This window comes from Polypterus senegalus, chromosome 9 (assembly GCF_016835505.1).
Source record: "Polypterus senegalus isolate Bchr_013 chromosome 9, ASM1683550v1, whole genome shotgun sequence".
NCBI lineage: Eukaryota > Metazoa > Chordata > Cladistia > Polypteriformes > Polypteridae > Polypterus > Polypterus senegalus.
In genome coordinates this window covers 113,533,131-113,546,852 of record NC_053162.1, presented here as the reverse complement: position 1 = coordinate 113,546,852, position 13,722 = coordinate 113,533,131, and the positions used below count along the sequence as shown (strand labels likewise).

The 13,722-nt window shown below is 35.2% G+C and overlaps 1 gene segment (V, D, J or C); it reads left to right on the top strand.

Moving 5' to 3' along the window:
- Window positions 1–2,634: 2,634 nt before the first annotated feature.
- Window positions 2,635–13,521, top strand: LOC120535636. The segment is given in 2 exon segments: window positions 2,635–2,821; window positions 13,134–13,521. Coding segments are annotated over 2 exon segments (384 nt in total).
- The last annotated feature ends 201 nt before the right edge of the window (window positions 13,522–13,722 follow it).

Here is a 13,722-nt window from a genome sequence, read left to right as displayed (position 1 = left end):
ACCACTGGTGCCCTGTGCTTTTTACAGATGAGAGCAGGTTCACCCTGAGCACGTGACAGAAGTGAAAGGGTCTGGAGAAGGCATGGAGAACATTATGCTGCCTGTAACATCATTCAGCATGAGCAGTTTGGTGGTGGGTTAATGATTGTCTGGGGAGGCATATCCATGGAGGGTCACACAGACCGCTACAGGCTTGACAAAGGCACCTTGGCTGCCATTAGGTATCAGGATGAAATCCTTGGACCCATTGTCAGACCCTATGCTGGTACAGTGGCTCCTGGTGGATGACAATTCCTGGCCTCATGTAGTGAGAGTATGCAGGCAGTTCCTGGAGGATGAAGGAATTGATACAATTGACTGGCCACCACACTTTCCTGACCTAAATCCAATAGAACACCTCTGGGACATTATGTTTTGGTCCATCCAATACCACCAGGTTGCACCTCAGACTGTCCAGGAGCTCAGTGATGCCCTGGTCCAGATCTGGGAGGAGATTCCCCACAACACCATCTGTCATCTCATTAGAAGCATGCACCGATGTTGTCAGTTCTTGTTGTATACAAGAACACAGGGGCCATACAAAGTGCTGCGTACAATTTTGAGTTGCTGCAATTAAATTTTGGCAAAATGGACTAGCCTGCCACATAATTTTTTCACTCTGATTTTTGGGGCGTCTTTGAATTCAGGGCTCTGTAGGTGGATCATTTTCATTTCCATCAAACGATGTGACATCCTTTCGTTCCTAACACATTACCCAGTCTATTTCAGTATACATATCCAGGAGGATTTCTTTTTCCCATTGAGATCTGATGTGTTTTCAAAGTGTTCCTTTAATTTTTTTGAGCAGTTTATATTATTATTAATAATAATATATTTATTGATATAGCACCTTTTCAGTTTTACAGTAACATATCACATGCATATTTTATCCCATTACGACCAAGTTATTCTTTTAAACTATTAATGGTCTATGATCCTATTCGGCCATTGGTTAAGAAATGTGAGGCTGTAACAAAGCTGGTTAAATAGAGAAAATTATCATTTTTCAAAACACATAACCAAATGTAATAAGTCATGAAGCACATCTAACCACTCAAACTCACATTAGACCAATTTAGAGTTTGCAATTAACATTCATGAACATCTTTAAGATGTGAAAGTGAGCAGTGTTTCCCAAAAAATAAACCTGTGTGAATAGTAGAAAATAGGCATACTTCACAAAAATGTTCATTATACTTTGAAAAGGTATTTATTATTTTCTCTGTTACCATATGTTTTATTGTTGTTGTCTAGATTTCAAATTAACAAGTAATTGAGCAGTAAGCAGTTTAATAATAGAAAACTGGGAAAAATATTTCAAAATATTTGTGAAATGATTTCCTTTATTACAAGAAATATTAGCTTCTTTACACTGGCTGCCTGTCAGTTTTCGAATTGATTTTAAAGTCTTGTTGCTAGTTTTTAAATCTTTACATTGGCTTGCTCCTGCCTATTTATCTGAATTGTGTGCTTTACACCAGTCATCTAAAGTGCTTAGATCTTCTGGTCAGTTGTCTCTTGTTGTCCCTCGTACCAAATGTAAAACATAGGAGGACAGTGCTATTGCAGCTGCTGCTCCTCGTCTGTGGAACTCTTTACCTCATTATATAAAGGAGTCGTCTACTATTGAACTGTTCAAAACGAGATTAAAGACTCATTTATATTCACTCACATTTCGTGACCTTCAGTAATACTGACGGTTTCCTCATTGTGATTATATAACATTACTTCTATTTATTATTTATTTTATTTATGTTTATTTATTTTATTTCTATTTATGTTATTCATGTTAATTGTATGTTTTTCTTTTAGTCTATTATTGGTAAGCACTTTGGCCACAGTATTCCTATGTTGTTTTAAATGTGCTATATAAATAAATTTGACATTAATATTGACAAGATTACCACACTAATAATAGGCAACTACTTACAAGAGTGTACAAATCAAAAGATACTGAACATTAGGATATAGAAGAATACATTTTCACATTTATTTTAATATGTCCAACCAATTGCCTGATGGTTCTTAAAGGCTCACCTCATATATTTTGATTTCCATGTAATACAAGACAAAAAGTCAGTGTCTACAGTTTGACTTTTTTGAAACTCATACTAAGTACCCAGTAGTCTCTCTCAAGTGAAATTCAGCATTTCAGTTCAACATTTATAGTATTTCTAGTTAAAAATTATGTAAAGTATATGTCTGAGATATTTACCAGAAGTATGCTATAGTGACATACAGTATTAAGTACTTGCACTTTGCAATTTTATTCAATAAAAAAGAAGTCATTAACAATTTGTATTTTTGTTCATTTTAAAATAGTACCTCAAAGATAAAATCCGAAATTATGATGCAATGAAAAATAAATATTTCTTAGCATCACCACCTTGAGAATTGTAAAAATACAGGAATGGTGAAAAATAAGTTTTTAATTCAATGTGAATGGTTCAGTTATGAGACTTTGCCGAATGTGTCTTATCAAAAGGAATCAAGCGTCACTTCCTTGCTGCTCACAAACTTATCCCTCCCAATCAACTCATTCCACAAAAGCCACAAGACTACCGGTATGTCAGCACAGGCACCAATAAGAAGAGTCAGGCTCAGCTTTGTGGCCTGCTAAAAAGCATCTGTTTTATCAGTTTTATTTTATTTTTTGTTTTCTTTTAATTAGGCAGATTTTGAAAATCAGCAGATAATTGACCCATCCGTAGTTTAACTGGGATGGAAAGAAAAAGAAATATCATTTGGATTCACGTCTGTTTTATTATTTCAGTCATTCTTGGTAAACAATTCTTTTTAATGCTTATTATTATTATTATTATTATTATTATTATTATTATTATTATTAGTAGTAGTAGTAGTAGTAGTAGTAGTAGTAGTAGTAGTAGTAGTAGCAGTAGTACTATTTGCTTTTGCTATTTAACTCTGAATCTGCTGTCATCTTCAGGTGGAAGTAAACAGAACAAATTATCTCAAGAGGCAACAGTTAATTCATTAGACACGTTTCCTGTAACTTTAGAATGCAACATTGAAAGCCGTTCAAGCACATACAGTCTTTATTGGTACATTCAGCACACCAGGCAAGCACCAAAATTTATCGCAAGGAAAGATTATGATGGCTTTGAAAGAAATGTCAATGAAGAGAAGTATTCAGTAGCTCTCAATACGTCATCCAAAAATGCTACACTAACAATATACAACACTGTTTTCTCTGATACTGCCTTTTATTACTGTGCTCTTTCTACCACTGTGTAAAGAGACCTTTTAGAAAGAGTACATAAACCAGCCAAAACTTTTTTTCAGAATATTTCATTGAATGCTCTGCTGAGCTATTAATAATAATAGTAATAACAGTTTTCCAAGCTTTTCTAACTTTAATATTTATGGTATGCAACATAATTAAAGTTCATTACATTAAAAATATCTTTCAATTCCATTTTCTAGAATTGTTTTTTGTAATTTGATCATAAAACATAAGTTATTTCTGCTATGGAAGGCAGTGGCATACCAGAGAATAAATGGGACATAAGAATATATAATATGCAAGAACGAGAAACTGTGTGTAATATTAAATGCAAAAATAAAAGTATAGCTTCTAGGAAAATGTTCAATGATGTTTAAACACTAAAAACATTCATATAAAAATGTAGCTCCTTCTTTGCTGTATCTTGTCACTTTCATTCTAAATATGAAATACTTAATGTTAATAAATGTCTCTTCAGTCTGTTTCAGGATTGATGACTTACTATTCTACAGCAAAGGTTATTTCGCTTCTCTGTTGATCTCTGTTAATCACTACTGTAAAAAACGTTCATAGAAATACTAAGGACTTATATAAATATTGTGTTTTGAATTACATTTTCTGCATTTGTCATGTTGTTATTTCTATGAATTTAGTAAATGTGATTATTTACAGCAGATCTTTTATTTAATAGACATTGTGTGGGGGAACCTGGTTTCACAAACATCTTCAATCATGACATTACATGAAGGTGAATCTGTAAAACTTTCATGCAATTACTCAACAAGTATGAGTAGTTATGCAATTGATTGGTACAGAAGTGAAGAAACGGGACTTGTCTTTTTAACTGGGACATATGAAGACAGTGAACAACGTAAAGCTAAGAATCCTGTTCAGCGATTTTCTACATTGATTCAGCGTGAGAAGAAGTTAGCTACATTCTCAGTTTCTGAGGTTGAGCTTTCAGATGCATCTGTATATTTCTGTGCTTTGTCGGATGCACACTGCTCAGATAATCCTCTGCACTGTACAAACATCAGAGAAATATGTCATGATTACTTACAAACTAAATTAAAGTCTAAAGTTAAGAATATATTCTTTAAGAATATATTCTTAGGAACATTTGTACATCTTAGCTCACTGCATGCTATCTTTCTTGTTTACATTTAGTATTATTTATAGTGTGGCACAGAAGTTAAATGGTTAAAACTGCTCAAAACTCAGTGAGCCAGTGAATTGGTTTTGAATCTCATACCTGATTACTGTTTGTGTGGAATTTGCAACCTTGTGTGTGAGGGTCTTTTCTTTCCATACTTCATTTTCCCTCCCACATAAATGTGTTTTAGACTAAGTTTCAATTCTAAATTGGCCCTGTGCTATAAGGGTGTGTGGGCCTTGGAGTGGACAGGTACTTTGAAGAGGATTGTTTTTTGCAGTGTGCCTCATGCTGCTAGGATCATTACCAGCCCCTAAACTCTGACTAGGATAAAGTGGGTTTGTGAATATTATGTATGCTATTATTTACATACAGACGCATTTCTTAATAACTAATACTGGGACAAGCTTTCATATGGTATAAATGAACATTTCTGAAAGTTTTATATAATTATTTTATTCAATTTAATTAAGCCCTTCTCTCCAACTTTTTGCTCAAAAGACAGAGGAATCCCTGAATAAAGGGTGTGCTCAAAGTAATACATTATTCTACCAACCTGGGTTTGTATATAATTGTTAGGATGACTTTCTTACTTACTCACCTCAGGAATAATCTAAACTGCTCTATTTTTTTCCCACAGTAACACCTAGTCAGTGATAGTTAATGCCAATTCATCTATCAAATCAAGACTAATAAATTATTGTCAGTGGCATGTTATTTAAATGTCATTCTAATGGCCAGAGAATACCATTACAAAACCCTGCAGCAACCTCATTATATGCACAATGAAGCTCCAGGGGTAGTAGCAGAAGATATTGAGAGAGGTGGGTGTATAGGGAGCAAAAGTGGTCCTGAACACTGGCTTAGTAAAAAAAAAGGATTAGAGACAAAAGATAACATTCCATATTTAAATTCAAACTAAATAAAACAGATTTTGCCTCAGAATGTGTGAAAACACTTTTAATTGTGCATGTGGTAGTAATATTATCAGTTTGTTTTTTTTTTTTGGAGATGGGGCATACAGTGACACTTCTAGGTGTGGCTTAAGCCCCAAAAGCTACTACAGAGCTCCATCTTGCTCATAAAATACCAGGAATGAACAACAACACTAAGTTTTATGTCACATACAAAACATGTAAGGCATTAGAATAAAAAAAAAAAAACAAAAAGGTTAAATGTGAAGTTTTTTCCCAATAAGTTCAATCACACATAAAAATCCTGCCAATGATTCTTTAAGGTTCACCTTATAAAGTATATGTTATTAGTAGAGCATAATCCAAACCAAACTGTCAGTGTCATTCTTTGACAAACTACAGTTTGGTATTTGTGGAACTAATAAAACCTTGTAGTCAATCTTTTACACGGAATTTGACATTCAAAGAAATATTTGCAGTATATCTGTTTACAAGTCATATTTAGTGGCACATAGTACGAAGCACTTGCATATTGCAATTTAATTTTAAAAGAAAACAAGTAATAAATAGGGTGTAATATGTTTTAAAATTATACCTAAATAGGTTGGGTGTAATTTAGACAGATAAAGGGAAGGGTGAAGCGCAAGGTGCCTATTATGAACTCAGGGCTGAGGGTGCCACCAGCTATAACACTGTAAATGCCAAGATCTCAAAAAGGTATGGCATTTCTATGGAAGAGCAGACAAGGCTCTGCCATGAATGAAGGTTAGACCCAGAGCAGCTGACAAGACTTTAGGCATGTGATCTTGGTGGAAAAGCAAGCAATTCTATAAAAACATGGATGCTGTCATTGATATGGTGTGGAGGCATAGTGCAGCAGCCAGAACCAACTGTGCAGAAAGGTTCATGCTCCAATTCTGACAGGAGCATATTGCTAACCCCAAGCCTTCTTGCCATGATGCAGAGTTCACAACTCATCCAAAGCATTAAGAACCAGGGCATACTAGGACATACCATTCACAATTTCCCTCAACTCAGCAAGTCAAGAGACTACATTTGGGTTACAGGTGAAAGGTATTGCGCTTTTGCTAACCCCTTATCTTTACCATGGACAGAAGTGGTAGTGGTGAATGGACATATGGTTACTTATAGATACAGTGGCTTACGGGTAATTTGCGTATTTTTGTTATTAGTCTGCTACCTGTGTGATTAGCTATGAAGACTGCAAAGGGCCATACAGGCAGCAATGTTGCGAAATACATCATTTCCCATCATACTGGGCAGAGACTGGTCAGAGATTAACATTAGAATAGCCTGTTCGCACCTCTCTATCAGCATCTTTTGTTTTGTAAATGTGTCGATGAACACAAGCAGCAAGCAGCCTGCTATCCTATCCCCCCAACCGCCGGAGCTCATCTTAGGTAAAACATTCTACCAGCTCAAGTCTTCTTTATCTGCATGTGAGGTCCTGTGAGTTGCATTGGGTAAATAATATATTGTTATTTGGAACACATGCATGTCATGTGTGATTCGTGTGTACAACAATTGGATGACCTGAAATGCGAGAAACACAAGAAATGTTGAACAAATACCTAAAATATACACTTTTTTCATGTTATGGTACTAACAAAAAATTTTGACATGGACTGCATAATGTGTGAAGACTGAAATCTAAATATCAAATAAACACTTTCACAAAAGGTACACATATAACAAAACAAGTGCGCTTTTATTCAAGAATATAACCAAAGTAAAAGAAATTAGGTTAGGGTACACTGCTAATACAGTATGTTCTCTTGAGTGGTACAGTGATAAGAACTGCTGCCTCATAATCAGATGGTACTGGGATCGAATCTGGGTGCCCTCTCACAAAATACTATTTTTGAGTAGGAGCTGCTCTTAATGTTACTATTGTACTGTACATTTGATTTGAGTCTGTAACAGGCGGTGTAAATTTATAGTGCTTGTAAAGGTTAGCATTTCTTTTTTTTTATTCAGTTTTATTTTCTCATTCAGGACACCACTTTGTTATTAGTAATGATTTATTATGTCAGGTAGCAGAGCATAAGGGGGAGGAGAGGTCACTGTTATTGATACTGTAAACCTTCCAGCAGGTCTGTGAGCTTGCCAAAGAAGGACTAAGAATATCTCTTGCAGAATACTGATTACAGATTTTAGTAGAACAGAACCAGAAAAACTGCTTCTCAACAGTCACTTAAACAGCTAAATCACTATACTGCCAACTATACCCACTTAAGAGCTAATCACTAACCTTGGGCAGTGCATTGATCCTACCTGAATAGGTCATCAACATTACGATGCTTTGAAGATGAAGTGGACTCATAGCTAAAAACATTACTAAGAGCAAGAACTAAGAGCAGTAATATCATCACCACAATAATAATAAAAGACCAAGTCTCAACCTATTCTCTATCACTAGGGGCCTTATGTATAAATGGTGCGTATGCACAAAAGTGTTGTGCACGCCTATTTCCAAGCTCACTTCAAGATATATTAAAATTAAACTTGGCATAAAGCCACACACAATTTTCAGAGCAGCCTCATGCCATGTGTACGAACATTTCTGTTCAGTTTTGCAAACGGGCGGCACCCAGCTTCAAAGCAGTGCTACTGTTTCTGTGTGGTCTTCGTTTCCTTTTTAGATTCACATCCATGAATCAAATACACCGAAAGTAATTGCATATTATTTTCAAATTTAAGGCACTTGATTGTAATCATTCTGTAATAATATAATGGTGCACACAATTGGCAAACTATTCAAAATACCATTGCTGCTTTAGCATTGTTACTCACAGTGCACCACTAACCGTATTTTTAAGCCATTGTGTCTCTGTGTGGTATCACAGCTGTGCATCAGTTGATCGGAAAGCTCTACAACGGATTTTGTCAAGAGTGCAGAGGATTATCGGGATGCAGCTTTCAGCCCTGGAGAACATTTATAGCACATGCTGCCTCAGGAAAGCCACCAGCATCTGCATGGATTCCACTCACCTATGCCACAGTCTATTTGAACTTCTCCCATCCGGCAAATACTTCAGAGCCTTTCCTGCACAGACCTAGAGGCTCAGAAACAGTTTCATCCCAAGACCGATAAATGCACTCAATCAGTACATTGAGTGCTCTTGGTAGAACTGTTTGTACTTATAATTACAATTACCTCAATGTAAACTTGTAATATTGCACAAACTAAGCCGCTTTATGAGCCATTGGCACTATCTGCACTATACATACATGTATATTGTACTTATGATTTCATATTGTACATTTTTCATAGACATTTTATCATATTTTTATAAATTTTTTTAAAATAATTTTAGGAAAGAATAAGTTTACAGAGGAGTTACACATTGAATCCTTTTGTACCATATAATGACAATAAAGGAATTCAATTCAATTCAATTCAATAGAATAGAATAGAGTGCATATTTAGGGATGATTATGACTGGCTTCTAAGTTGATTTAGATTTCCAAGAGGTCTTGGAGCTGTGTGCTGTTAGAATACTAGGATGTATACTTGACTTGATATCATTTTTATGATATTATTTATTACATTTTACAGATTATTTGTTAACTTCATTTAAATAATGTATACTGATAATTAAAAACTTGGTGGCACAGGTAAAAATTGCTGGGACAGGTATGACCCTGGATGGATGGATGGAATAGTTAAACATGTATTATGAAGATTTTTCAATGTTCCTTAAAGGTTTGGAAGAATCAACATTTTGAGCTTACAGCTGGTTTTACATTTAGTACAGATGCGTATTGTCTGGCAATTTGTTACATGGAGAAAGAAAATGGAAGAATTGGGGGTTGGTATGTTTGACAGAAAAAGTACTGCTGCAATAAATTATCCCATCCAGGGTCACACCCATCTCAGTAATCAACTTACAGGAGTCAGGAACAATACTTGGATGGGGCACCATCTCATCGTTACCACAGCATCACCATGCCCCCACACTTAATACATGCTTTAATGCATTTCACCATGAAAATATCAAGTATACAACTTAGAATTATAAAATATTCAGAAAGCTGTAATATCATAAATGTAATGTATTTTGTCTTGTGGTTACTGCCTGGGCATTCCTGTAGGCATAAGATAAAGCCTGTTTAAGAAGAATGTAGTGATTAATGACTCAGTCAGGGAAAACAGAATATGAAACATTTAACGTGTTACTTCAGTTACAATGGGGTTTGATAAACTGTAGTAAATTAAAGATTAAACTTAATTTTAAAATTCAGTTTTGAGTGCTACTCCATTAATTTCTCTTTGTTGCTCATACCACTGCTTAAGCCACCAAATATTATGTTTTCCTTTGCCCTTACTACACTGAGAAGGACCTCCATTTTGCATTCAGTGAAATTTTTCTTTTTTACACATGCTTTTACCAATGTCTTTTAACAAAACACTGCACAGAAGGGGCTATTTACATTGATTTGCATATTCAAATATGCACAGTTGTGGGAGGAGTGGGGTGGAGCAGTGGACATGTGCATGTACATTAAAATTCACATTGACTGGGATTTATAAAATGGAAGTGCATGAAAATTTGCTTATGCACAGTTTTATACATCTGAATTTTTTGTACATACACTCATTTCTGTTTTTGTCCATATTTCACATTTTAGTGTGAATTCTACACACAGCTTTATATATGAGGCTCCAGATGCCTTACAAAGTTCCCTTTAAGAGACTTTAAAGTCTAAAGAAATCCTTTGGAATCACACATTTTTTGTTCAGAGTGCACCATCTATTGGAGTGTATTTTGAAATGCATGTAGTAATAAAGTGCTTTGCATTTATCATGCCAACAGATGGAGCATCACAAGCATTTGTAGTAATAACATGCATTATTGCAAATGTTAGTAATAGATCATCTGTTGGAATGACAAATGCAGTACATTTTGTTACTATAAATGTAACAGTGTAAATGAAATCAGTATAAATAGTCTTTAAACTCAGTGTTCTGTGAAAAGGCAATGGCAAAAGCACGGGGGAAAATAGAAGAATTTCAGCGAATACCAAGAGGAAGCAAAGAAAAAATATTATTTGTTGCTTTTAACAGTGGTATAAACAACAAAAGGAAGTTGAATAAGTGACAGAGAGTGTTAGAGAAAGTCGATAGCTCAAGTTCACAAAGTCGCACAGTGCCCGAAAAAAAGAACTTGTTAGATATCAAAGTCGCTGTAAAAAGACGACTCGTAGCCCACCATCTGAGTGTCATATGAAAGCTTATTAGAGTACAGAGAAAAGAATAAAAAATAGGGACACAGTGGGGAAAAAAGCTTGAAATGTGAACTTTAATCTCTAAATTTTCACTTGAATCACGTAGTTTATTTTGTCAACATCATAAACTTCATCTTAAAATCATTCAATTTACTAGTTACACAAATCCCATTGTAACTAAAGTAGCACGTTAAATGCTTTTTTTTGTATGTGTTCTTTTATGTGCTCTATGTGTGTGAATCACTATGTGCTTCTTAAACGGGCTTTCTCTTCCTTCGACAGGACACAAAATCCATTATAGTCATGATATTACAGCTCTCTGAATAATTTCAATACTGAGATGTGTACTTGATATCATTTCAGTATTCATATCATATCAATTAAAGCATGTATTAAAATTGGGAACACGGTGGCACAGTGATAGTGACGAACTGGCGCCCAGTCCAGAGATTGTTCATGACTCACGCAAGATGCTTCCTGTGCCATGCGTAACCTTCGATGAAATAATTTATTGCAGCAATACTGTCTCTTTCAAATAAATTAACCCCCAATTCTTCTCCTTCCTTTTCTTTCTCCAAGTACCCAATCGCCACATAATCAGCTCAGCATTAGACGTTAAGCCATCTGTAAGCTTGGAACTCTAATTCTTCAAAACCTTAAAGGAACATTGAAATATCTTCATAGTAAATGTTTAGTTATTCTATCCATCTATCCTTATAGTGTCGCGCCAGCCCCAACAAGAATACAGCGAGGCAAGAACAATCCCTAGCACTAACACTAGTGCTGCGACACTGTATCCTAACATGATTAATTATTAAAAATATAGATTATTTAAATGATGTTAACATTTTATCTGTATAATGTAATAAACATATTTTGCTGCATTTTGTCTTAAAAATATCGTCATCATATGTGAATATGTGCTTTATAAAGTGGCGCAGATTGTGAAATATTATAACTGTATCGCAAGTACAAACAGTTTCTGAACTGCGAGGTCAGTACAAGAAAGGCTCTGAAGCGTTTGCCGCATGAGAGCAGTTGAAACAGGCAGCATGGCTGAGGTAGTGTGTGCTTGATGCTGTATACCGATAATTCTCTTTCCGTTCAGCTGCTGTAGAGCTGTGATTCCACACTCAGATACAGTGATATAAATACTTTGAGTGGTGCAGTGAGAGTAATAGGGAAAAAGATGATCAGCTGTGGCAACCTCTGATGGAAGCAACTAAGAGAAGAAGAAGGTTCGGTGAGAGTAACAACACTGAAGCAGCTATGGTATTTGGAATAGTTTGGCCATTCCGTGGACCATTATATTATTGCAAATTAATTACAATTAGGTGCCTTAAACTAATAAACAATATACGGTTAATTTCAGTGTGTATGATAAAGCCGCGTCATTGAGGTGGATCTAAAAAAGAAAGGGACATTTCAGCACATTTATGGTAACCATTTTGCACTGAAACAGAGTTCTGATTGATCTTTATTACTCAAGTATAATTGATTTTCTGTTTATTAGTTTGAAAAACTTTTCAGATGTGTGTGTGAGAGGCTTAGGTGGTGGTAGGACTTCTGCCTTCAATCAAGAAAACACGGGTTCAAATCCCATGCCCTCCCTGCGTGGAGCTTATATGTTCTCCCCATGTCTGCATGGGTTTCCTCTGGGTTCTACGGTTTCCACTCATAGTCCAAAGACATGCAGGCTTGGTGGATTGGCAATGCCAAATTATCTCTAGTGTCTGTGTCCAGGGGGTTGTTCCTGCCTTGCACTCTTAGCTTGCTGGAAAAGACTCCAGCCTCCATGACCCTACTCAAGATTAAGCAGACTTAGAAGATGTGTGTGAGCCTTGTGTGAACACAAGAAAAGCATGCTAACTTCACATGGGAGACATTCCATGCTAGAGCTTAGGGTAAAGACAGAGTTGCATCTATTGTGCCAATATATCACTGTTATTCAAATGTGGTTACAATTATTGTTAGATTTTTTAAAATAATTTAATTAAAGTTTAAGAGAATAAGACAAATATTAGTAAATGTGGGATAAAATATTGCAGAATATTTAATTTGCAAAGCAGAAAATAGAAAAATAATATAAACTGAATAATTAAAATCTTTATTTAATTTTCAACTGAATTCCAAAAGTTTTGTGTATTCTTGAAATTAACACTGTAATATTGAGGCACTGCATGTTAATTATATAATTTCTGGTAAATTTATTTAAACACTTGATCTGTGTTCAGATCCTTCGTTTGATATTGAATAGATGTAAACTATTCTTCACTGCACATATTGCTCCTCCTTTCCACCACCTATCAAAGGACATCCTCCACTTTCCTTTAAAAGGATGGTTTTCAAGACTCTCACAGCTGCAGCTTCTGTACTTTCTACATTGCAACAAACCAACAGAAATGGCTAACAGCTTTTTATACCCATTCATCATTTTTACTATAATATCATGTAATGTATACTGTATCATACAAAAACATACTTTAAACTCTTATATTTTCAACTCTTATAAGTTTGTTTCATATTTTTATAGGTGTTTTAGCCAATGTAGTGGTCAACCAGCTTCCAACAAGTGCAATTGTACAAGAAGGAGAAGTTCTTACTATTGATTGCAGCATGAAGGAAGGAAATATGGGAAGCTACTACATGTATTGGTACAAGCAAACACATGACAAGCTCCTGAAGTTTGTAAACCGGGAGGGGAAAAGCTATGGAGAAGGATTCAAGGAACGTTTTGCCTCAGAATTGTCAAGTTCTAATAATAAATTCGCTTTACTCATTTCTTCTACAATACTTGCAGACAGCGGAGTATATTACTGTGCTGCAAGTTACACCTTGACAGATTTATTTTCATGAGAAATACATTAACTAGTACCCCATTTTTTACAAATACAAATGAAAGAAATAATAATAAAAACAGAAATTATTGATGATGGCCTTTACTTTTTGACCTCAAGCCCAGCTTGGCACTGTTCACGTGTTGTGTATTTTGTATGCTTTTACTTATGTAATAGAAGGTGGTGCTCATCATCTCATGTGGCTTTATGCTCAACAGTGGCCACAAATTATGTTATGCATTTGTTTTTATCTTTTTATTTTTTTTGTTTTTTTCTGTTTGAGCA